General features: G+C 39.6%; 2 protein-coding genes across 2 annotated transcripts in view; one reads left to right on the top strand and one right to left on the bottom strand.

The window, feature by feature from the left end:
* The window catches only part of LOC145979329 (MKRN2 opposite strand protein), a 398,221-nt gene that overhangs the window by 176,229 nt on the left and 194,784 nt on the right, over positions 1-27,208 (bottom strand). The window lies entirely within an intron of this gene.
* The window catches only part of eys (eyes shut), a 154,632-nt gene that overhangs the window by 65,624 nt on the left and 61,800 nt on the right, over positions 1-27,208 (top strand). The window contains exons 10-12 of the mRNA XM_083112357.1: positions 3,517-3,733; positions 6,794-6,945; positions 21,242-21,375. Of these exons, the coding sequence (XP_082968483.1) occupies positions 3,517-3,733; positions 6,794-6,945; positions 21,242-21,375 (503 nt within the window). The remainder of the gene's footprint in view (positions 1-3,516; positions 3,734-6,793; positions 6,946-21,241; positions 21,376-27,208) is intronic.

Genomic DNA, 27,208 nt, shown 5'->3' with positions numbered 1-27,208 from the left:
CAAATAATGTAGGGACTTTTCCGATTAGGCTAACGGAACATGAATTAGACTTAGAACAAACTTTGTTTTTAACAGTATCTATTCCAGTCATGTCAGGGAAAGCAGGATGTGTAAGGGTGACCCTTTCTCAAGGCACCAAAATGTCAACCTCACTTTCACGTAGGACACCCTGGACTGTGCATACTAACAAGGATGTGGACTCATGGCCACTATAACGCTCTCCATATGTGTTTCTGATTGTAAAGGTAAAGTTCCCCGTGCATGTAGCCCCGTGCCATGAAGGCTCATTTAGGGGAGGTGGGGGAAGGGCCCCATACATTCTCGATTTTGGCCAGTTTGGAGGTGATGTAATCAGCACCATGCCCTGGCTGCCTTTACCTCCCCAGTTACCACTTGATTTGAGTCTGCCTGAACTAGGGCCACCATATTTTGAAATGCTAAAAAGAGGACATTTTCTTCGAAAGCCACACACTCCATCAATTTATTCACAAACACGAAAACATTACAATCACACAATTTATCACCATTAAATATAATATTATTCTCCATGATATTATGCTGCTACTAACCTAACCTGACTTTATCTTCATGTTCACCGCCAGGTTTTGTGAAAAACTGAGTCAGTTTTGTAGATGAAGCTTCACCTCTGACGGCTCTTTTGTGCTTTTCGCACTCCACGTGTGCTTGCAAGTCTAGCCCTCCTTCGTTTGCCACAGAACCATATGTACCGGGTTTACAAACCATACACTCGTCTTCAAAATCGTCTCTACCACATCTAAAACATGAATACTTTTCTTGTAACTCATTAGTAAACTTGCACTTTCTTTTAGGCATATTAGTAGCTTACACCGTGTTCGCAAACTCTAACTTCCACTTCGAAACACGAACAAACGAATGATGTGGAAATCACATCGACCGAAACTTGAAACTGTAACAACAAACGACTAACGCTTAGTGCATCGTCCAGTAATGCCAACATCAGACATTTAATGGTTTGAAAAGTTGTACTTCGTTATCTCTGACCTATGATGATTGGATAAAAGTAAAAACCCGGACATTTTAACAGAAAGTAAAAACCCGCCCGGACTCAAATTTCAGGGTCCGAAAAGAGGACGTTCGGGAAAACCAGGATGTATGGTAGCCCTAGGCTGAACCCCATATCTGCTTTATGCAGGGACAAGGTTGGAAAAATTCTCACCTGAGATCACCCACTGCAGGAATTGAACCCTAGGTCTCCCGTGTGTCAGTCAGATGATGCCCTACAAACTAGACCACCCCATGCTTGTGATTGCCCATTCATCTATTTCCTTTTATCACTATCTTTGCAATTAGTCAAAACTGGCAGAAACATGAAGTAAAATAAAGCAAATCATTCATTCATTAACTCAAATAAGGAAACACATCTTCTACGCAGTCCTCTGTTATCACACCCAGTTGTCTGAACAAAGCAGCAACCTTCATTGCAAGAGCCCAAAACCCTATAAGCTCTCCGAGTGTAGAATGCAAGTATTAGCGTGGATCAAATGTAAACGGAACAGGGGCCACAGAATAAAATCAACAAGGTTTATTTCAAACATAATCTCCAAAGTTACACACGCACTTGTCCCATTGTTTCACCAAGCGGTGATACCCTGCTCGTAGAACTCCTTTGACTGAGATCGGAACCACTTGCGAACATTGTCCATGACTTCATTGTCCGAGTGGAAGCGCCAACCCTTCAATGCCTTTTTTAATGGACCAAAGATATGGAAATCGCATGGCGATAGATCAGGACTATACGGTGGGTGTTCCAACACTGTTCACCCAAACGTCGTCAACGTGTTCTTTGTAACAGCTGGCGTATGTTGTCGTGCATTGTCATGAAGCAAAACAACTCCAGAGGACAACAGGCTGGGCTGTTTGGCCTTGATTGCTGCTTGGACGATACTGCTGCCCGACTGCCTATGCATATCACACGCGACTATCTAGGGCGAGTCCATTATGCACTAGGGGTTTCCTTCCTTACCTCCCGCTCTACCTATACACAGGGTTCTCGCCACACACATACATAAATATAACCCAATACATCCACTTTTCCATTTTCATGTGATCCACCCTCATAAATATGGTCTCCTGTCCTTAAAACATAGAAGTAGTACCATAACCAGAGCAAAAAAATTGCTTAGAATTCCAAGTGGCATCCTGGAGTAGTAGTTGCTTAGCATACTAGATTTGTAGTATATTTGTAGGATTGTCGTTGGTTTGATCCTGACAACCAGCAAGAGGAAATTGTTCACTTGAAGTCGAGAGAAGAGCTGCTCTCTCAGAGTATAGTGAGTTTTCCCATACGTTGCCATACGTTTCACTTCCCTGTCTTAAAATCTCCAGAAATATTTGCACAAATATTTCTAATCAGGGAGATACTTTGTGGACATCCTATATGGATAAAGCTTCTTCAATATTTCTTTCAATAAATAAGATGGCATTACTTACTTTTAAAAATTGACTTTCCAATTGCTGGTTATGACACCTGAAATCTGAAATTATTGTATAAAAACCAAATATGTGCCACATATATCAATAAAACAACTAAGTATAAGATATGCTTATGTTATCTAGTACAGATAGAGCCATGCATATTTTGTTTTTGCCTGAAACATGAAATGTGAAACAACACACGCTTGCTGCAGTTTACATTATGCTCAGTTATCACTACTGTACTTCATAGCAAATTATAAAAATAACAGTAATGTATATAGATCTCAATCACAACACTGATCTGTAGTAGATATAATTATTATTTCCACTATATAAATACATTAACGTATGTTTGATTTAGGTGATTCGAAGTACACACAAAACATCCTTGTTATCTCATTCATTTGTTTTCAACAAGTGGTTGCTAAGCAACAGAACAGCATACTATTACATTTCTTTCTTTTCTTTTACACCTAAGAATTGATTATACATTTTACACAATTTGAAACCAGGCACACACATTATATTTTTCAATTTTCATGTTTCTGAGAGGTGTGAGATGCCTTTTACTACCATATTTGCCATGAAATGATGTGAAATGAACTGCAAAATGCGAAATGAACTCTTAAACACAAAATTTACACTTTATTTATCAACATGACACTTTCTGAAGTCTGAATTATCCTGTGAGTTATGCAAATCACGGAAAATTAATTAATTGTGCTGTAAAGAAGCAAAAATGGGTTGTTTTATAGAGGAATGAACTTACTGGTAATTATCTGATAACTATATAAATGTACTATTCCAAGGGAAATGTTTATTTTGTGTAATAAGTGTACTTTTTAAATCAAATTTCGGATTTTATTCACCATTTTAACACAGAAATGCCAGTTTTTTATACCGCTTTTGATCCCAAAATGTGCCCAGTATTTGTACCGAAATGTTGATATTTTATTTACCGTAAATATGTGACACTTAGAATAGATTATTATACTGGTAATAGATTTGCTACAAGAATTATCATGTGTGTTGTTAGAGAATGTTTTATTTTCCTTCCAGACTGGAAATATTGCCATGGAAAAGATCCGATGATTCCACTAGATGCTTTGCTTCACTTAATATAAATGATACGCTTGTGATGAGTGGTGAACAAATGTCAAACTTATACTCGCTTTTGAATAATGTGCTGCATCTTGGGGGATTACCTCCAGCTATGGAAGGCTTTCCGGAACTAGCTGTCACGTCTGGATTTACAGGCTGCATTGAAAATTTAGAGGTAAATTAATTTAATTAATGATTTTTTTAAAAAATATTTTCTTATCTTTCATAACTAACTAACTCTCTAGCCTTCTTAAACCCGAAGGTTCATGGCTGCAGCAACACAGGCCTTCCATCTGTCCCTATCTTGAGCAAGATCTATATACTCTTTTCCATCCCTACCGATTTCCTTTAGGTCCCTCCATCTTCGTCTTGGCCTACCTATAGGTCTCTTACCATCAGGTTTCCCAACAAGAATCCTGTAAACTCCTCTTTCCTCTCCCATTCGTGCCACATGGCATGCCCACCTAAGTCTTCTTGATTTAATCACTCTAATAATATCTGGACATGAATACAAATTATGTAGTTCTAAATTATGTAACCTTCTCCACTCACCTGTCTCCCGATCCCTTTTAGGTCCAAATATTTTCCTAAGAACCTTATTTTCAAATACTCTCAATTTATGTTCGTCTTTCAATGTAAGGAACCAAGTTTCACACTCATATAATACTCCAGGCAAAATTACTGTTTTGTATATTTTGACTTTTAGTTTCTTAGATATTATACGAGAAGACAAAAGTTTATGAAGAGAGAAGTAACATGCATTTCCTGAATTAAGCCTGCTTTTTATTTCCTCTTGAATGTAATTTTCATTTCTTAATATTACTCCTAAGTATTTGAATTTGGAAACTGGTTCAAACGAGTTGTTATCAATAATTTAATTTTGATTATTACCTAACACTTGGTTTCTTATCTTTCATAGTTAGTCTTTTCATGCTTCATACTTAGCTGGCCATATCTCCCATCTACCAGCATCATCATCCTTGGAGATGAAGGCCTTCCATTTTTTGTCTCTCCACCATTTCTCTAATTCCATATCAACTCCATTACTTTCTTAATTATTTTTTTCCATCTTGACCCCTGCCCCCTCCGCAGTCTCCCTTCCTTTCTATCGCTCACACACCATGTATGAAATTTAAGATTCTGTCAAATCCCCTTCCCTGATTTTTTTCTGGGTACACCCCTGAATAGTAAAAAAAAATAACGTGCTTCCCTGTGCTTTGTGCCATGCTATGAAGACACACGGGGAGTGTGGAGTTAGGGCTCCACACTTTCTTGATCATGACCAAATGTGGGGGTGATGTAATCAGCACCACACCCCTGGCCAGCTGTACCCACCAGAGTTGCTTCCAGGCACCCATTTTATATGATGCTGGGTGGGTGCTGGAGTCTCTTTAACAGGGGGAAAAATTCACAGTTCTCCCCAGCCAGGGATCGAACCCGGATCTCGTGAATGGTGAATGTTAGTCAGATGCACTAATGCCTGAGCTGCCACTACCCTGAATAGTAACAATAATTTAATAACATTGAATATATGTAACATATTAAACTAATTTTATAATAACATTCAAGGAAATTAAGTATTGCTACTTGTAGTTGAGCTATGTGGTGGTATTCGTTTGTTGTCTGTGATGATCCTGCAGATCTGAACAATATGATTATATGTTTATTAAGATCATTAATTTCATGCTATACTGCTTTCCGGATTCTCTGGAGTAGCGACACGCAGAGGGGAAAGCTTGTGGGCGGGGCCAGACTGGGTGGGGAAGGGTGCGGGATGAAAGCAACGAAGTGCTGCGTGGTGTAACGGCCATAAAGCAAAACGCTTTCTGCTGCCAATTTCTTCTTTTATTCTTAACAATGGCCAGTGTATTGTTTTACACAAATAACAAATAATATTGCACGTTTATTTGTCTTTTGATGCTACGAAGAACAGAAAAAAAATTAAAACAAATTTAAACATACATTTTAAAAAAAACATGCAAATAACCACAAACTATGAAACATCATGTATCAAAATGAGTTTTAAACAAGTATGAAAAACATGTTTCAAACACTTTGTTTTAAACATTTGTAAAAAAACAAAGCCAAGTTGTTCTTGAACACATTCAACACTATGAGGCGCTCTCCTGAATGCAGAGTTCCCCTAGACTTGCGAGCTGACATGTTTACTACGGAACTACTGGACCGCGAATGAGCCCCCTCCTGTGAATGCCCCTCCCCTCCTCGCGTTCATTGGACGAGGTGCACACCCTTCAACATGTGCACAGAACGCATTCGCGTTCTCTTACTCCAGAGAATCCGGGAAAGAAATATAGACAAATCACTTTCTATTAACAGTTAAAAAATGTATAATAATCACTTTGTACAACATTAATTATGTTTTATGGTATTAATTTGCATTAAAATGCTGTACAAATGATGTGATGTAATATTTGGAATTGTGATGTTGCCACAGCAACGAAAATAAATTGTTATGCGAGGGCTGGAGCATAAGTCATGGCAACTGTATTTTTCTCAAAGTTAAATGATGGTACCACAATAATATTGTTTGTCCCTGAGAACATGACACCCATATTATGTGGACACATCACTAAATGTACAGAGGTCAGTGGTAAGTCAACTGTTGTTGTATAGGGTCAATATATCAAAATAGCCATTCTTTGGGAAAGAAATGCCAGAAAATGCACAGGAATCTGGTGGAAACTGTGGGAGAACAGTGTCATATCATAGTATGCACGTCTTTTGTTGCTGTAATGTTCCTGTGCTTTCAGACTTGTAAACACATGTCACAATGCTACCTTTAAGGACGTTTTCTTGCTTCCCTATTCCACATCTAGTACACTAGATCTGCACTACCATATACTGCCCCCTTCCATTTGTGTATTTCAGATTTTCGTTCTGGTCCCGCATTGTCGCGAAAAAAAAAATGTTGCCATGACTTATACTCCAACCCTCGTATATAGCAGTGTATGTAACGAAACCAGAATACAGATAACAGTGAACTGCATCTTGCTTAGTTATTTTACTAATATGTAAACCTGCAAAAGTTATATCTTCACCTTCGTGTCATATTTGTAAATATGTATGAACTAATTCAAATCATGCAAAATGATTAACAACTGGTCATCACATGTCTTTATAACCAAGCATGGTCAAGAAAAATTCCTAGTATGTAAGCTAAATTGAGCTCTTCAAGAACATGACTTCTTCGTAATATTCTATGTTATGTTTCCAGGTGAATTGTAATACTGTTGACATATTCTATGATGCTATAGATGGAGTGGATATTTCAGAATGCTCATCATTGGCTTGCTTGTCCAATCCTTGCTCCAATGGTGCTACTTGTATGGATGATGCAGAGGAATGGTTTTGTCAGTGTCCAACAGGGTAAGTAAACATTCTCTTCTTCATCTTCATAACAATAAATTAAGATAAACAAATATTGAGGTTCACATCAAGAAATTAGAAAAAATGGAAAGTTGGGCTATTTGTAAAGAAATAGCAAGTTCACATTGAAACAGAGAAGAGATGCAACTACCTTGAATCCAGGCGAAAATATGTATTCCTAAAAAAAAAAAAAAAAAAAAAAAGAATCATCACAACCACTTACTAAGCGACAGAGTACAGTGGAACCCAAAATTTTACGTTTCCCAGTTTTACATTTTCCTGCATTATACAGTCCATATTCATGGTCCCATTAGAGCAAAAATGCTACATTTTAATTCTTTCAACATGGTCGCCTGAAAAACATAAAATCGAGGTTTCACTGTAATTTAATTATCTCTGGAAACATACATTATCCCAATCTGTGATCTAATAACACCAATAGTATCAGTGTACCAGAATGTAACAATGTGGGTCAAAATCACTGTCATTTCTGGCAAGTAAAGTATGGAATCAACTGCCTGTAAAGTGCAGAAAGGAGAGAAATTTGGCTAAATTTAAACATTGTATTAGGACATTAATCTATGAATACTGACATCTTGCCTCATTTACCTCTGTGCCTCCTTTACATATTCTAGTTGCAAAGCCATTTATATACTCCTCTTTCTTATGTTTTTCAATTATATACACTTATAATTTTCCATGTTCTGTATATGTATAAACAATTAGCATAACTGTATAGCTTAACAAATCAATTCATATAAATTTTCAGCAAAAAATGCAGGCTCTACCAGGACTCGAACCCGGGTCTCTGGCATACCGTGCCATTACTCTAACCACTAAGCTACCGGCCTAGCCTGGCCTCGCCTGATTCTTCACTATCGCTGTTTTACCTGCGTGGAATCATATCTGCCAGTGCTACCGCAATGGGATCTGTTGCCTTTGAAACACAGTAGACTTCGACATTGCCTGGTTCCTCCCCGGGTAGAGATGTTAATTATTGTAGATTAGGCACACACATGACACGATATGCCAGAGACCCAGGTTCAAGTCCTGGTTGAGCCTGCATTTTTCACTGAAACATTCTACGTAGTACATCTCCTGTGTGTGCCTAATCTACAATAAATCAATTCATGTAGGGCAGAAAGTTGTTTTTCTATAGTGTTGTAAGCCCGTTTTACCTGGGCTCTGAGGTCACAGGGAAGTTTCATTTAAACATTTAGGTAGAGCTTAATAATATCTGATGGCTGAACCTGCTCCGTTGGGAGGGTAGAGATATGGAAAGTTGGTGTAAAAGGTTATTCACGCTTGTTCATACCTGGTAGATGTGTGTGATGTCTTGTCCTAATGCTTCTCGCAGACCGAATCGTGTCAGTTCCAAGGTTCTATCCATCGACCCTCAGTTCACCAAGCCAAGCGATCCCTTGCGCCTTGTAGCATGCTAGGCAGCGGTAACTCCGTGTTCCATCGTCGTAGTTAGCAGTGTAACGTGTTGTCAAGTAATCGGACTAGTTATCCATGTAGCGTCGATGAGTGTCAGAATCCAAAAGAGAGCGAGCTCCGGGTAGGAGCTTGCTTTTATCATTCTAGGCGTCGAAAGGTTGTTAAACCTTTCAAACGCGGTAGATCCTGTTTAGATCCACGCGTTTGCCTTTCCAGTTCCTTGTTTTACGGAAGTTACAAGCTAGCAGATTCTTGGGATCACTCGCTGGTCGGACAAGTTCAGGAAATAAACAAGTGTGAATATTAACATGACGAGGTTTTCTCGGTTTAATGGTCTCCATATCTCTACATTCCCCTTGTTGAAATAATCGAACCACTCTGTGATGGTCGACTACCTCGTCCGGAGTAGGTTATATTTAAAAATTAGGATTTATTAACAAATCAAACTCGTAGAAAACCAATACAGTAAACCAATCAGTAGAAGAATCACATCACCGTAAAAAAAAAAATTGAAATCACCAGAATAGTCACATAATCGAAAATAACGTGGCACTAAACACCTTTGAGAAAAAAAATATAAAAACACGGAGAATAAAAAAAAATTAAATTGTAGGTCATAGCCTCTTATAAACTCAAAAAGTACAAGCACAAATAACTAAGTTCTGAGGCATGGATAAAATAATTACTTAAGTGTGACACTGAACTAGTTTTGGTTGAGTGATGACAGCACAAAAATAATAAAAAAAAAAAACACACATGTCAGCACAGTGTGAAGAAACGCCGGGAACCGCAAGCGGTTGTATTTACTGTTTGCTGAGTTCAAAGTACACTCGGCGGAACATACACGATGCTGGGCGGAGCCTTGAGGTATGTTACCTATGGCAACTCTGTAAACTGCATGCCGCCATAGGCTGGACGTTCTGTGCAGCTAACGATAAAAAAAAACACAAAAGAAAGAGACGTATCTCTAATCCAATATGGGTAGTACCCATGGGCACAAACTTTGGCACTGTAATGGACATGCGTATGTACTAATTGCGTGTGCCTTACAGTAGTTGAAGTAGCTGAGCACCGGAACACTTTGAGCCGATGAAAAATAACAGTAAGTATCATGTGTCGTCAGTAAACACGGGCAGTCTGGAAGTCAAGTTTGTGATGGCGCTTTGGGTCAACAAACGTCCTGGGTAAAGCGCTCCACATCTGGGTCGCGGCGTGGGAGATGGAAAAATCAGCCATGGGGTCCAGACGGGAACGGGTCCTTGTTGGTGCTGGAACTCCACAAGATCGTTGTTGGTCTCTGTGATGAGCCTAGGTCTGTCGCTCGATGGTACAAGCCGGTGGTCGTCATGGGTCCGGTAACATCCGTGGCGATGAGAATGAAACAAGCGCAAAAAAGGGAAAAATTAGGAAAAAGCAAAAGGTAGTGGAGCAGAGTTACAATAAATGATGACGGGTTATAAAATCGATTGAAAAAGGACTTTCAGTTAAAACTGGTGAATTATTTTGGGGGGGAGGGGAGGTAATATCTAATTTGAATGACGGCGAAGGGGCGGTATTACTTATATGATGTAGAGTTTTTAAGGGGGCCTGTTTATGATTAACAGGTTTACCTGAAGAAAAGTTCGCCGGGGCAACGGGGGGGGAAGTAGGTGGAATAATTCCATGTTGTAAGGAAAGTTCGCCGGGGCGCAACGGGGGGGGAAGTTAGAATAGTCGGCTTAGCCGGGAATGAAATGAGAAAAGAAAGGAGAATTCAGCGATAATAGAACGAACTAAGTGATTACGAGACATTTCCTTCTGTAATATGTGTAAATGTCGTTTATAAAAGCAATTTCAAGAATTTTACGTGTATTGTGGACAAAGGTTTAAGCGCCTTCGATTCGCTGCTAATAAAAAAAATTGAAAAAGAAGTGAGAAAGAGTAAGTAATATATTTGTGTAATAGTTCATTGAAAAATAGAGTAGGTTGTAATTTCATGGGATATGAGCTATACCATGTTGTATGCTATCAATATTTGAACTATAAAATTAAAGGAGAGAGTGGGAACATTTGCCTATTTTATTATATGCTTTATTAACATATTTAGTGCATTGCAGCTTTCAAAGAAGCAGTTCGCGTTACACCTAAGCGTAAATAAAAAAAATTGCTATGGCCAAAAAGCCAAAAGTTCAAGCAAGTTCTACACAGTTCATTTGTTCTTTAAATCATTGATCTTGTTCTATCTTAGTTCATTCGTTCTTTATTTCTTTGTACTTTTTTCTTCATTTGAGCGTATATGTACCAGCAAATGGGGAAAAAAAAATATTTGCTAGTTAGAATCATAAACACACTAAGTACTTATTAGTCAAATCAGCTAAGTGATATGTTCTGACTATTACTATGCGTTTAAACGCAAATCATAAAATAACATTAAAATATCTGTTTTACCTGGGCTCTGAGGTCACAGGGAAGTTTCATTTAAACATTTAGGTAGAGCTTAATAATATCTGATGGCTGAACCTGCTCCGTTAGGAGGGTAGAGATATGGAAAGTTGGTGTAAAAGGTTATTCACGCTTGTTCATACCTGGTAGATGTGTGTGATGTCTTGTCCTAATGCTTCTCGCAGACCGAATCGTGTCAGTTCCAAGGTTCTATCCAGCGACCCTCAGTTCACCAAGCCAAGCGATCCCTTGCACCTTGTAGCATGCTAGGCAGCGGTAACTCCGTGTTCCATCGTCGTAGTTAGCAGTGTAACGTGTTGTCAAGTAATCGGACTAGTTATCCATGTAGCGTCGATGAGTGTCAGAATCCAAAAGAGAGCGAGCTCCGGGTAGGAGCTTGCTTTTATCATTCTAGGCATCGAAAGGTTGTTAAACCTTTCAAACGCGGTAGATCCTGTTTAGATCCACGCGTTTGCCTTTCCAGTTCCTTGTTTTACGGAAGTTACAAGCTAGCGCATTCTTGGGATCACTCGCTGGTCGGACAAGTTCAGGAAATAAACAAGTGTGAATATTAACATGACGAGGTTTTCTCGGTTTAATGGTCTCCATATCTCTACAATAGTTATAGAATCAGTATAAAGTAAACTGTAAGCTCAAATGTAACCCTTCTTTAAATAATAATAATAAATAATGATAATAATAACAACATTCAATCATGTGGAAGCTAGAGAATTGTATACTTGATTATTTGTGATAGTGTCACTTCCAGTGTATGGTTGCTGCATGTAGGATACATGCTTTGTTTACATTCAGCTAGTAGTATCATGTGATCATGGCTGTTATAGAAGGAAAATTGAAGTTACACGATATTTTTAAATATTAAAAATGTGGTGTGAATTCTGGAACTATAACGAAGGTGAAGCTGTGCTGAGAGCGAAGCATTTAATTATAATTGGCAAAAAAAACAACAGAAAATGCAGGTGAAATTAATATATATGCACTGGCTCTTCAAAGCAGTGCTGCATCATCTGCACCTCATGTTGTAACTGGTGATCTTGGAGATGATTTGAAAATAAAGCAATTCACCTGTACTTGCAAAACTGGTGTAGGATTAAAATGCAAACATATCATTGCCGTTTAACAATAATAATATTCACAATTTCATGAGCAGACTATCCACGCTGAAAAAGGGCATCGTAGTGAATGAAATGGCAATATTTACATGCTTCTTCTTTTTCTGGTTAATTAAGACATTAGTTCACTCTCAAACTATTTTCATAATCAATTTGCATTTGTTTCAAAGTTCATACATAATACATTATTTATTTGCATGCATTGGTAAGATGCTTCATGACTTTTCGAAACAAAAATGTTTTATCTATAAAGTACAATATAAAGCTTTACTACCCTGGTAATATTTCATCATCTTTAGAAAAAGCAACTGAGAAGACTTGTGCAATCTTCGAAATTTTCTTGTCACATTTCAGTACTTTATCCCATGCCAGTCTTGTCGATGGCGCAGTGGTAGCGTCATCCCCTTGTAATCAAGGGGTCGAGGTTCGATACCCGATAGGGACACATAGTGGTTCGGATTCAACTTTAAACTGTAGGTCCTGTCCCAATTAGCCTTACTGTTCATAAAGTGGACTTAAAACACTAAATCAACAAACCAACCAAGCCAGTCTTCGGTCAATCAGTTCTGTTTTCTCTGATTTATTTACAAATTTTATTTTGTTTATATCACAGGATGGATATACATACAAAATTTTCACATGTTCTGCATTACACTCCTTACACTCCCATGTCTATTCACATGTTCCAGTCAGCATGGTTAACCAGTAGATTCCTTACCATTCCAAACTCATTCACAGATTCTAACCAGCATGGTTGACCAGTGAATTCCTTCCCTTCCTATGCAAATTCACAGATTCTAGCCAGCATGATTGACCATTGGATCCTACACCTTCCCATGCCCATTCACAGATTTCAGCCAGCATGATTGACCATTGGATTCCTAACCTTCCCATGCCCATTTACAGATTCCAGCCAGTATGATTGACCAGTGGATTCCTTCCCTTCCCATGCCCATTCACAGGTTCTAGCCAGCATGATTGACCACTCCTCACCTTGCCATGCCCATTGACAGGTTCCAGCCTGTAGAGTTGACCAGTGGATACATTATCTTCCCATGCCTATTCACAGATTCCAGCCAGCATGATTGATCATTGGATTCCTTACCTTACCGTGCCCATTCACAGATACCAGCCAGCATGATTGACCAGTGGATTCCTCACCTTTCCATGGCCATTCACAGATTTCATCCAGCATGATTGACCATTGGATTTCTTACCTTCCCATGCACATTCACACATTCCAGACAAAATGATTGACCATTGGATTCCTTACCTTCCCATGCCCATTCACAGATTCCAGCCAGCATGATTGACCATTGGATTCCTCACTTTCCCATGCCCATTCACAGATTCGGGCCTCCCCCATGGCGCAGTGGTAGCATCATTGCCTTGTAATCAAGGGGTCCCGGGTTCGATACCGGGTGGAGGCACAAGTGGTTCGGATCCCACTTTAAATTGTAGGTCCAGTCCCGATTAGCCTTACTGTGCATAAAGTGGACTTAAAACAGCAACTCAAACCAAACCAAACCCATTCACAGATTCCAGCCAGCATGATTGACCAGTGGATTCCTTCCCTTCCCATGCCCATTGACAGGTTCCAGCCTGCAGAGTTGACCAGTGGATACATTATCTTCCCATAGCCATTCACAGATTCCAGCCAGTATGATTGACCATTGGATTCTTCACCTTCCCATGCCCATTCAGAGATTCCAGCCAGCACGACTGATCATTTGATTCCTCAACTTCCCATGCTTCACAGATTCCAGCCAGCATGATTGACAATCGAATTTCTCACCTTTCCAATGCCCATTCACAGATTCCAAACAGCATGATTGATCAGTATATTCCTTCCCTTCCCATGCCCATTCACAGGTTCTAGCCAGCATGATTGACCATTCCTCACCATGCCATGCCCATTAACAGATTCCAGCTTGCACAGTTGACCAATGGATACATTACCTTCCAATGGCCAACAACAGATTCCAGCCATCATGATTGACCAGTGGATTCCTTCCTTTTCCATGCCCATTCACAGGTTCTAGCCAGCATGATTGACCACTCCTCACTTTGCCATGCCCATTGACATGTTCCAGCCTGCAGAGTTGACCAGTGGATACATTATCTTCCCATGCCATTCACAGATTCCAGCCAGCATGATTGACCACTGGATCCTTACCTTACCATGCCCATTCACAGATACCATCCAGCATGATTGAACATTGGATTCCTTACCTTCCCATGCTCATTCACTGATTCCAGCCAGCATGATTGACCATCAGATTCCTCCCTTCCCATTGACCACTCCTCACCTTGCCATGCCCATTGACAGGTTCCAGCCAGCACAGTTGACCAGTGGATAAATTACCTTCCCATGCCCATTCACAGATTCCAGCCAGCATGATTAGCCATTGGATTCTTTACCTTCCCATGCCCATTCAGAGATTCCACCCAGCATGACTGACCATTGGATTCCTCCCATTCCCATGCCAATTCACAGATTCCAGCCAGCATGATTGACAATTGAATTTCTCACCTTTCTAATACCCATTCACAGATTCCAAGCAGCATGATTGATCAGTATATTCCTTCCCTTCCCATGCCCATTCACAGGTTCTAGTCAGCATTATTGACCACTCTTCACTTTGCCATGCCCATTGACATATTCCAGCCTGCAGAGTTGACCAGTGGATACATTATCTTCCCATGCCCGTTCACTGATTCCAGCCAGTATGATTGACCATTAGATTCCTCCCTTCACATACCCAGTCACTGATTCCAGCCAGCATGATTGACCATTAGATTCCTCCCTTCCCATTGACCACTTCTCACCTTGCCATGCCCATTGACAAGGTTCCAGCCAGCACAGTTGACCAGTGGATACATTACCTTCCCATGCCCATTCACAGATTCCAGCCAGCACAGTTGACCAGTGGATACATTACCTTCCCATGCCCATTCACAGATTCCATCCAGCATGACTGACCATTGGATTCCTCACATTCCCATGCCAATTCACAGATTCCAGCCAGCATGATTGACAATCGAATTTCTCACCTTTCTAATACCCATTCACAGATTCCAAGCAGCATGATTGATCAGTATATTCCTTCCCTTCCCATGCCCATTCACAGGTTCTAGCCAGCATGATTGACCACTCCTCAGCTTGCCATGCCCATTGACAGATTCCAGCCTGTACAGTTGACCAGTGGATACATTACCTCCCAATGGACAACAACAGATTCCAGCCATCATGATTGACCAGTGGATTCCTTCCATTTCCATGCCCATTCACAGGTTCTAGTCAGCATGATTGACCACTCCTCACTTTGCCATGCCCATTGACATGTTCCAGCCAGCACAGTTGACCAGTGGATACATTATCTTCCAATGGCCAACAACAGATTCCAGCCAGCATGATTGACCATTGGATTCCTCATCTTCCCATGCCCATTCACGGATTGCAGCCAGAATAATTTACCATTTGATTCCTTACCTTCCCCTGCACATTCACAGATTCCAGGCAGCATGTTTATCCAGTGGACTCCTTACCTTTCCGTGCCCATTTACAGGTTGCAATCAATATGGTTGACCATGGACTCTTTCAGGGTTTTATTCCTAATTTTCCATCTGAGATAATGTAAATTCACCACCCCCACTCACGACCAGATCAAGAAAGTGTGGAGCGTTCCCCCCCCCCACACCCTCTATACGCCTTCATGGTGTGGTGCTAAGCACAGGGGAGCACTTTACCTTTTTTTATGATGTAAGTTCATATTTAGGAATGGGTGTAAGAATAAATTAAGAGCTAAACTAACCAATTGACCTTTGTGAAAAAAAAAATGGGGAGGTGATGGAATTATTTGGAGGGTGTCAGGGCACATTACCTCCCAATGGACAGTTGGCCAATGGACTGACTCTTTACTCCCAATGTCTATTTAAAGGCTCTGGCTGGCGTGATGAACAGTAGATTCCTTTCTTTTCTCTGTGCAGAGTGTCCAGCTGCAAGAGTTGACCATTAGATTCCTTTCCATGTCGATTAGAAGATGTTTGATGGTCTTGTTGACCAGTGGACTCCTTTTCCTGTCCATATGAAGGGCTTGACTTGCAATGACTTGCCAATAAACTCCATACCATAGCCTTTTCGTTTCAACATGCCCAATTTATAGTCATTTTGGCTCTAAATGTGTCCTTACACACTCTCTCATGATTGAACGATGCACTTCTGACCTTTGGCTGTCATTTCCCAGTCTTCAGTGTGGTTTGCTGATGATCTACTAATTTTACTGTTCCGTTTCAAGGTTTCATGTGGCATGTATCACCTGTAAAAGAGGGGATTCAGTATTGGTACTGGGTGGTCAAAATTAAATTTACCTTACTCCGAGCCCTCTGGAGCATGTTTAAAGCAACTGATTGTGGAGAAACTGGATACAGAGGCTACGGAGACCATAGCAGAGGTTCTTCTGCATCTGTGGAGACTATGGAGAATCTGATGCTGATGAAAAAAATGGTTCAAATTTTCATCACGAGGTGAAAATATGGTTCTGAAATAAAAACAACCAGAATTAATACACACGTATCCTCGTACCTGCTTATTTATTTCGATTAATTTCAGTGACCACTGTCATTATCCACATCAGAACTTGTAGTAGTGATGACTGCTACAAGTAGTCTACTACTTGTTCAAGTTGTACTACAAGTTCCGATGTGGATGGTGTATAATAGGGATGGGACGATATGAAATTTTGGCCGATACCGATAAAGTACCGATATAAAATTTACCGATACCGATAACCGATATTCTACCGATCCGATATAAAATTAGAAATGGTCCTGGAAGAACCTGAAAGGTTCATTGACCTCCTTAAAAAATGTGTGTTTCAAAGTGACTGCAGTTCAAGAGAAATTGCATATTTAAACATTTACTTTTTAAAAAAGTAGGGCATGGAGATTATCCATAAAAATTACAACAAAAATGGCAGAATTTTGCACTAAACTATCAGATATTTATCGATATATCGGATCGGTAAAATAATCGGTAATTTTACTGATACACTGATATGCCTATATCAGTCGATACTGATAGAGTACCGATTAATCGGTCCCATCCCTAGTGTATATTAATTCTGGTTGTTGTTATTTCAGCACCACATTTCCACCATGTGGTAAAGTTCCCCATGCATATAGCACCATGCCATGAAGGCACATTTAGGAGATGTGGGGGTAGGGGCCCCACACATTCTCGATCTTGGTCATTTTGGAGGTGATCAGCACCATGCTCCAGCCACCTTTACACCCACCCTCCCCCAGGGTTGCCTCCAGGTACCCATTGATTTGAGGCTGGGTGTGCCCCACAGCCGCTTTATGCAGGGGACAAGGCAAGAAAAATTCCGACCTTTGGTCACCCATCCTGGGAATTGAAACCAGGTCTCACACATGACAGTAAGATGCACTATTGACTAGACCACCAAGAAGAACTGGACTATGGTATTGATATCTGTCGTGTTACAAAAGGGTCACACATAGAATGCTTGTAACTTTACCAATGTAAACTTCAGGACTTACTCTTGAAACCATGTAAGTATTTCAGCCCTATTATTAAAACTCTTCTTTCTGTACAACTTTGAAAGTGTCTATTTCTTTTAGGCTAACCCTGTATGTGGATCATCAAAGTTATTGGCAGTTTTATTGATAAAGGCATCAATGTGACTCACCTAACACCAATAATATACCTAACAATCTATCCAATCCATGACCATGTAAAAGAGGGTACTTAGCAGGTTCAAACCCTGCTTATTGGTTTAGTAAACATTTTGCATCAAAGAAACATCTCAAAATTGTTCAAAATACTACAGTGGTTGAAAAGATTATGAAAGTTATATTAATATCACACACACAAATATACATGCACAGGTTGTAGTTTTAAAAGTACCGAGCTGTAGCAAAATTATATGTACAAATAATATTGTTATTGTCAGTGTAATTAATAATTTTTAAAAGTGTTGAAGTTTGTTTTTTAAGTCAACTTTATGCACAGATAGGCTAATCGGAACTGAACTCACAATAGAAAGTGAGATCTGAACCACTGTGTGACTCATTAACAACTAAGATCGCGAAATTCCGAGTTTGGCGGGCCCTACAAAATTTCAAGTCTACTACAAGATCTTGCACATTTATCCTCTGGCGGGTGGAAATGATGTCATATCTTGCAGTCAGTGGCGGCAATTGTGTTCCAAAACTGGGGGGACAAGGTGCCAAAACTGAGGGGGCAAAGACAGTATATTTCCCTTTGTAGATAAGGTTTGGCATAGTGCAGGTGCAAAAGTGGTGAAAAGCAGGGGCCAACTTGCAGTAGTGGATTTTGATTCTTAGTTCTGCAGCAGCAGTGAACAAATACATATGGGTTAGGATCAAAAGACATGTAAATTTGCAAATTTTTATTCTCTATTTTCATCTATATTATATAAAACATAATTTAATTATTTTGTTTGATATTATCCATTGCATAAACATTTGCTGGAGTGATGTTACACCACTAAAATTGAGCAAAATTTGCCATGAATAAATCTCCCATACATTTAATGCTGAAAGTTGGTCACCCTATCAGGGAGGCCCTTATATTATTAACATAAGTCAAGCCAATATTTAGATCCAAATTCTTTGCAGAGAAAATGTTATTGTGATATTTTAAAAGTATCAATTAGTAATAAGTAAATAGCGACATTTTAGTTATAACTATTAATATTGTATCATCCTTGGTCTGTTAAGTTGAACTCCAGCTGTTATATCTGTATATGGATGACCGTGGTCCATCCCCATTATTAAAATAACTCAATAGTTAATTACTTTCTACTTACTTCCTAATTCATGTTGTGAACTCTTGACAAGTTGATCAATTCCATGATTCATTGTTTGATACTGAACAGTTGTGGTTAATTCCAGCAACGTTGGTGTGCATTGGTTTTGACATTTCAAGATAAGAGTAAAAACCAGTTAAATTAGCGTATCCATGGTAATGGGCTACAGCAGTGGAACATTGTTTATAGTCAGAAACTATTAGCTGCCTTTGTTGCAACAATCGATTGGCAAGTCCAGTGGGAAAACAGGGGTATAATAAAAAGGTAAAGTGCATGAAGGCATATAGGGGGTGTGGGGTTAGGGCTGTACACTTTCTTGATCATGGCTGAAGGTGGGGGTGATGTGATCAGCATCACGCCCCTGGCTACCTTTACCCCTCCAGAGTTTCCTCCAGGTACCCACTTTATACGATGCTGAGTGGGCACCGGAGCAGCTTGAACAGGTGGAAAAAAATTCCAGTTCTCCCCTGCCGGGGATCAAACCCAGGTCTCTTGCATGGTAGTCAGACGTTTGCAGAATTATTTCAGTTACTTATACAAAATTGTGAATGGCAAAATCCGCTGCAACACACTCCTTGAGGAATTCCACTTTAGAGTACCTATGCGCACAACTCGCAATACAAGGTTATTTTATACTAAAAAACCTATACTAGAAATTCAAAAAAGATCTCTCTTTTATAGACTTGCAGCACAATACAATGATCTCCCCTCAAGTATTGATATATTTTCCTCCGAGTTTGCCTTTCGGTCTTCTATCAGAAGAAATACTTGTAATTAATATCACATAGTGCCATCTCTTACTTATTTTTTTGTTCATTTGCTATTCACTTTTATGTTGTTTTGTTACTCTTAATTATTTCTTATTTAGTTTTATTTATTTATTTTATTTTTTTATTTTTATGCTTATTATAATTATTGCTTTCTCATTGTTGACAATTTCAGTGTAAAATGGCCACCTGTGCTGTATCTGAAATTTTCTGAAATAAATAAATAAATAAATAACAACTGAGCTACAGCAGCCAATAGGGGTGGAATGGATAAGGGAAACAGGTTTTGTATAAATCATCTGCAGTTGAATCAACATTGAAATTTCACACATAGTAACATTGCCGGCAACAAATTGATTGATTGATTTGTCTTTATTTCACTTTCCTTTTCTGCTCCTTTTGACTAATCTAGAAGATTGGTCAATAGCGGCATTTTGGAGGCTGCCACTAAGAATCAATCCTGGGTTCGCTTGCGCCAATAGTGAGATTTGGCTACATGAATGCCCCATGTGGGATGAAAAATAAACCTAAGGAATAAGCTACACAATATCCCACACCTTTTTAAATAGGTGAAGCTTGTAATTATAGTGATTGGGGTAGACATTCTTATTTTGTCTAATTTCTGCAAACTTTTCAAAATCAAATTTGAGACTTTATTCACAATAATAACACTGAAATGTTATTTGTATAAGAACTCAAAATTTAGTACATTTTTGTCCTGAAATTTTGAATTTTCTCTTGTCAGATAACAGATTCATTGCCCATATAAATAACCAGATTTGACTATCCCTGTGTAATTTTTAATAGCAAACTTGTCTTTGTTTTCTTGATGCAGTTGTTGAACTTTCAATGTAAGGGGAATATACAGGCGATACACCTGCGGAGAAAATGCAAAATGCTGTAGCAAATAAGGTGCAGGACCAACTTTAGCTTCCAAAACGGCCTGCAGTCTCCGAGGAATGGGCAAATACAAGTCCTGGATGGTGGATAATGCGATCTTGCACCATTCTTCATGCAAAACATGGTCACAGTCCTTCTCAGTGTCTGTCTGTCTCTGTCACGCAGTGTACATGGTCGTCGACGCAGGTGTTTATCTGATGATGTCTTTCCGGACACACTATTATGTCGTCATGATCTTGCATAGAGCCCGTCTCGACATGCCAAATAACATGGCTACTTTGGTAACAGAGGCCCCTGCAAAGCAGGCATCAATAATTTGCCCTCTTTGAAACACTGTCAGCTCGGACATGATTCAGTATCAACTGCACTGCATGCTATCTACAGTGCCACTGTCGACTCCTACCAGTCCGACAGGGTCCTATCTCACGGCACAAAACAAAAAAATGTCGCACTGCATTTGATTTCAAGTGGAAAAATTACTTCGATATCACCCGTTCCGATGTCGTGGTGTTTCCATATTTTTGTCCATCCCCTGTATTTTTTATATTGTGAGTACAGTGGAACTTCGATTTTACGTTTTTAAGGGGACGAAGCTCAACAAACTTAAAATGTAGAAAAATGTAAAAACGAGGAAAATTTTATAACATTTTGCTATGTTGGGACAATCAACACTGAATGTATAATGCAGGAAAATGTAAAACTTGTGAACATAAAATCGAGGTTTCACTGCATATGCTTTTGTTGTATATTTTTTTAATTTCTGCTCCAATTTTACCACCAGGTTTCTTGGAAGATTATGTGAACAGTCAGTATGCAGACATAACCCATGCCATTTTGGAGCAACCTGTATTAATATTGATTCTGGCTTCCTCTGTTTGTGTCCAATTGGGAAGCAGGGGCTATTCTGCGAACATGGTGAGTTTACAAAAATATAATGTTTTTATGTATTTCTACTGAAATTGAAATTATTGTGTATAAATGTGAAGTTTGTGGCGAATTTTAATGTTTACATTCTTTGAATGTTACGAGGGATGATCGAAAAAAAGGTTACAAGGCCTATTATGGCGTATGTGTTAGACATAGCTGGAAAATCAACACACCTGATGATGGAGGGCACTCAACACTAGTCCTCGATGTAATCACCTTTTTTGTTCAAGCACTTGTCACAAAGGTAGATGAGGTTTTCCATACCGGTTGCACAGAAATCCACGTCAAGTTCTCGTAGCCACCGTGAGGCAGCTCTTTTGACATCATCACATGTCAGATAATGGTGGCCAGGCAACCAAATGGTAGTCCCAGCTCATCTGATATTGAGCGAAATGCTCTTCTTCTGTCCTCACGAATACACTCATCCACAAGAGCACAGTTCACATCAGTGGTTGAGGTACTGGGCCTACCGCTGTGTCCAGGGTTGTCATTAACAATACTGGTCCGTCCTTCTTTGAATGCACGACACCACTTCGCTACATGTTGCCTTGAAATTGTTCCCTCCCCATACACCTCCACAATCTGCCTATGAATGTCAGCAGGTGTAGTGTTTCTGGCCCACAAAAACCGCACCACTGCCCTCACTTCTACTCTTGACCAATTTTCTAGACGTGTCACCATTTTAAATGTCCGCTTCTCGGGTATACATGGTCAGAATCCGAAGTCCTCAAACTCGCAACAAGACAAACATGTTATTAATATACACATAAATTTTCGTTACGTTACAGTGAATAAAACAAAAGTTATATGCTTTGTAACCTTTTTTTCCGATCATCCCTCGTAATAACAAGAACATTAGTAACAAGAAGTATGCTTTTTTCTGTGTCATGTATCTTGAAGTAATGGTTGTCCAAAATGACTACCATTGACGGCAAGACATCATCTGCAACGCTTTAGAACAGATCGACAAACAGCTAGGGTGGCAATAATATTTTGACCCAGAAAGAGGACATCAATGAGGTCAGTTTACCCACTCCTGAAAATTTATTTATTCCTAATTATTAGATGCACGTAATTTTGGTAAATAAAAAAAAGAAAATTTCGGTACAAAAACCAAGTCAATTTCATGTTCAAAAGCGGAAAATAAAATGAAATTTCGCAGTTATAGCGGTGAAAAAGCAGTACATAAAATGACATTTTGGTTTGGTTTTAAAAATGTGAATATAATCCCAAATTTGATTAAAAGACTGTACTTATTACACAAAATAAACATATCCCTTGTAATAGCACATTTATATCATTACCAGAATATTAAGTTTATTCCTGTAAAAAGGGGTCCATTTTTGCTTCTCAAATATTTACAGCAGAATTAATCAATTTCCCGTGAATTGCATAACTCAAGGATAATTGTGACTTCAGAAAGTGTCTCGTCGGTAAATAAACTCTAAATTTCGTGTTTAAGAGTCTATTTCGCATTTTGCAGTTCATTTCGCATCATTTCGTGACAAAACAGGGTAGGAAAATGCACTTCACACTTTTCAGAAATATCAAAAATTAACATTCCAACGTGTTATTTCACATTTCATGTTTTCGTCAAGAACAGTCGGTCCTCATGGCAGAGTGGTTAGCACATCGAGCTACGATGCCAGGGGTCCCGGGTTCGAATCCTGGCCTGGGCATGGATGTTTGTTAATATCCATTCATCAAATTCATCATATCATCACTTATTCCCATCTTTGTAAATTAGCCAAAAGTGGCACAAGAAGCGAAGTAAAATAAAGCAAATCAATCAATCAATTGTCAAGAACAAAATATGCATGCCTCTACTAATTATAAAAGTATTGTCATTATTAACGTATTATTATTTATTAAAGTAAGAATTGCATAAATCACACATCACAAACAATATATATGATCTGTTGTCAAGAGGTATTAATTTTATAATATCTGTATGACTTACATAGTGTTTCTCGTCCCTTGTGATCAACGTTTGTTGTTAGTCCTACGCTGAAGTTGAGGAGTGACAAGAACCAATCTTCTTGAGAGCAGCTTTATTCTTCACGAACCATTCATAAAACTCTCCGAAAAACTTACCCCACATATATGACACACAACGGAACTGGTGTCAAAACACAGGAATTTATATTCCTGTTGAAGGTCCATATTGAAACTACATGTACTACGCTCCTTCGCCATGTTTATTTACTGCTCTACAAAAAGTATAGAGGCTGATCTGAACAAAATGGAAGTGTTGCTTACCTAAGAGATTCCAGCTCGCCACCATCGATCATGCTCGATGTGATGGCCACCTGTGTGTACTATTGCACGACATTGCAGTTTCCACTGCAGCAGACTTAGTTGCAGCTGTACCAGGGGTAAATTGTTCCACTCCTGCTTGCAGGCTTTCCATAGTCCATGCCCGGTGGCTCAGTCGGTAACGCGTCTGACTACCATGCTAAAGGTCCCGGGTTCGATCCCCGGCCGGTTCAAATCCGGGAACTTTTCTAACGGTGCAAGCGGCCCTGGCGCCCACCCAGCATCGAATAACATGGGTACCTGGGGTAAACCCTGGGGGGTAAAGGTGGTCAGGGGCGTGATGCTGATCACATCATCCCCACTCACGACCGGATCAAGAAAGTGTTGGGTGTTACCCCCACACCCCCTATACGCCTTCATGGCGTGGTGCTATGCACAGGGGAGCACTTTACCTTTACCTTTTTATGGCCGGTGTGACACCGACAGGTTGAAAGGTGCCGTTTGAGAAGTCCAAAAGCACAAAAATCCATCAGACTTGCATCTGGACTCTTCACTGGAATATCCTCGAACGGAATAGCATGGATACCAGTTTCAGCTGCCATGTGTTGGTAAAAGGCCAGCAATGTTTTGGCCATGTGACTTGAAGCTTTATCCTGGTGCAGTTCCACACGATTGGTGTCTGCTTCATACAAGACACTTTGTGTACACTGGTGATGGGAAATGTTCTTGGTAATACGCAGCATTGGTTTTGACATTTTTTTTCGACCCGACGAATCGTCCGCTTCCATCTGTAGCAAAATCCAGTCACAATCATGAAACCTTTGGAGAAACTTTCTTTGCATTGATGCACGAAGTGATACCAGTCTTTTGCATCAACACCGCTGTAGGTTATGGCCCAAACTTTGCCACAGTCACTTAGGTAAATCCATGCTTCGTTCATTGTCACAACAAATTTCCAGTGGTCACCAGCTAGGTGGCGCTCGTACAGCCTTCTGCACTTGCTCTTGCGCTCCACAATATGCTGTGGTCTTAAAGTATGTGGTCTTGAAGCCTTAATTGCTGATGGAGTGCACGATTAACAGTTGCTTGGCCTACTGTGACCCGTTTGACCATAACACGCTGTGGGGGTGGATTCTCACAGACTGCCATATCCTGGATCTTCTTTCGCGCCTGTCTTGTTAGTTTCTCAGGCACCCTCTTTGGATGCGATTTCATTGGTGATGTGGGTTGTGGAGGTGGCTGCTGTGCATTTCGTTTAATTATATAACTAACAGTGTATCGTCCTAACACCAATCCATTGTTCCGACACTGTTCTACTGTACGGGGAATTGCTAAATTTGGCATGGAAAAGCACCATAATGTACTCTTCCCAATAGCGATTTGTTTTCAGCAGCATTCTGCCCACTACAACACCTTCATTCTGCTAGACAACAGCTTACACACTGCTCATCGTGTGCGTGCAGTTTGGGTGCTCTGTGCAAACCGGTTTGCCAGGTGGCGCGATCTGCATGTTGTTTGGATGGAGTCAGATCAGCCTCTGTACAACCTGAGATGGGAGCTAACAACAGTAACAGTAAACTACTGTCTGCTCGAATGTTATCAACAACAATGGGACATTTTGGTTGTTATAAAGTGCTTGAAACATATCCACAAAAACGGGACGTATGGTCACCCTACAAAAGCAGATGTGGTTTCCATGGGAAGGGAAGCATATGTAGTCTCAATTGCATATCTCGTGTCATACATTGCCCATGGCTTTGTGATGTACACAGTTAAGTTGCCTTCTGTGTTTTGTACCAAGAGGGTGTGGAGGTAATGCTTCACACATTCTTGAGCTTGGCCTTAGTGGAGGTAGTGTGATCAGTTGTATTGAAACTGTAAAATCTGGCACTATCAAGTTAGTTTCACTGCATGTTACTTGAAATAAGTAATTTCACTTTGAAAGAAAGAAAAAACATTTTTTATGGAAAGAATGGATCTTCATTAATGTTCGTGGTGCAACTTAGCTTTAACACACCCAGTTAATTATTAACTTGTGTATATTAGAAAATTTATGTAAAATGCATTGTGGCTTGACACACGGACATAACATGAAATTTCACTTCCTAGTTGCTTTTAACACATTCGGGTCTGGCCTCATAATACAGCATTTTTACCTCTGGTCTGTGGTTTTTGGTTGTTTTTCAAAAAATCATAGAAAAAATATTTTTAATTTGTTTTTATTTACCACACATTTCTTAAATCTACAAAACTTCCTCTTTTCAATGAACAAAAATTTGTTAAATTTTCTTTTCATTTTCAGACATTTTTGAATATTTTTTTCAGCAATGTTTTGTGAAAGGAAAAAGTACAACATTGTAACAAATGTTAATATAGAGATATTTTTAAGTTCGTAATCTGGAAATTTCAATAATTAACTACATAAACTATCAATACATCTTTTGAATCTTGCATAAGAATACTTCTTATGTGCACATAACAAAAAATAATTACAAAAATTATTACAAATTACAGGTAAGTTGCTTTTGTATGAAAAAGTGGCTGCAGGACAGGACCAGACGATGTATCAGTTGGTTCTGCGTCATCTATAAAAATTAAACAAATAAATAAATAAACTAAATAAATAAAATAAATTTTCATTTGACATACACTATACAAAATAATAAATGGAAAAACTAAAAATACATCAGTGCATGTAGGAGAATCAAGCAAGAGGCAAGATGAATAGACCCAAAATAATTACCTCTTCTCACTTCATTCATAAAATACTAGAGTTTGCAACGCTGTTTATATTGTCAACAATTAATTATTACGAATATAACCTACCTTCCAAATCTTCAAATTCATCTGCATCATCAAAATCGTCGCTATCTTCAAACTCTGAGGCGGAATCCTCATGCAGAATTTCCGCTATGCAGTCTGGATCTAACGACGCCATTCTAAACAATTCAACGTACATCAACCCGACAACAAACAGTCGCATTTGTGAGATAAAAATAGCACACAAGTCACCTAGCGGTCGGAATTTTAACAGATCGGCTTGAATGAACATGCACATGAGACGAAGTACGAACATAGCCCGTAGTTCAGTCGGCAAAGCGATTGCATACCGCAGGACGGGCCCGTCGTTCGTCCACATTGACTTTAAGTGCACTGCGGGCTATTTGTCGTCGTGAGACCCCAATGTGTTAAAAAGCCGCAACACATTCTGACATTAAATATATATATTAAAATATCCAAAGGCATTGTGATCTGTACAACTACAACTACAAGTTTCAAAATGCTGAGTAATGTAACATGTTACCTTGAAGTCATGGTGCTCTAGTCGGTAGAGTGTCGGACTGCCACGCAGGAAACCCAGATTTGATTTCCGGGGTGGCTGATCTAAAGTCAGAATTTTTCCGGCCTTGTCCCCACATGAAGGGGCTCTGGGGCTCACCCAGCCTCAAATCAGTGGGTACCTGGGAGCAACCCTGGGAGGTAAAGGTGGCTGGAGTGTGGTGCTGATCATGCACTGGGAACTTTACCTTACCTTTTCCAGTACTGACATTAGTAACATGTTACC

Source organism: Lepisma saccharinum, chromosome 26 (assembly GCF_977018435.1).
Source record: "Lepisma saccharinum chromosome 26, izLepSacc3.1, whole genome shotgun sequence".
NCBI classification, from domain to species: Eukaryota; Metazoa; Arthropoda; class Insecta; order Zygentoma; family Lepismatidae; genus Lepisma; species Lepisma saccharinum.
Note: the sequence above shows the minus strand (reverse complement) of the source record. Positions and strands in the feature narration are given on the sequence as shown.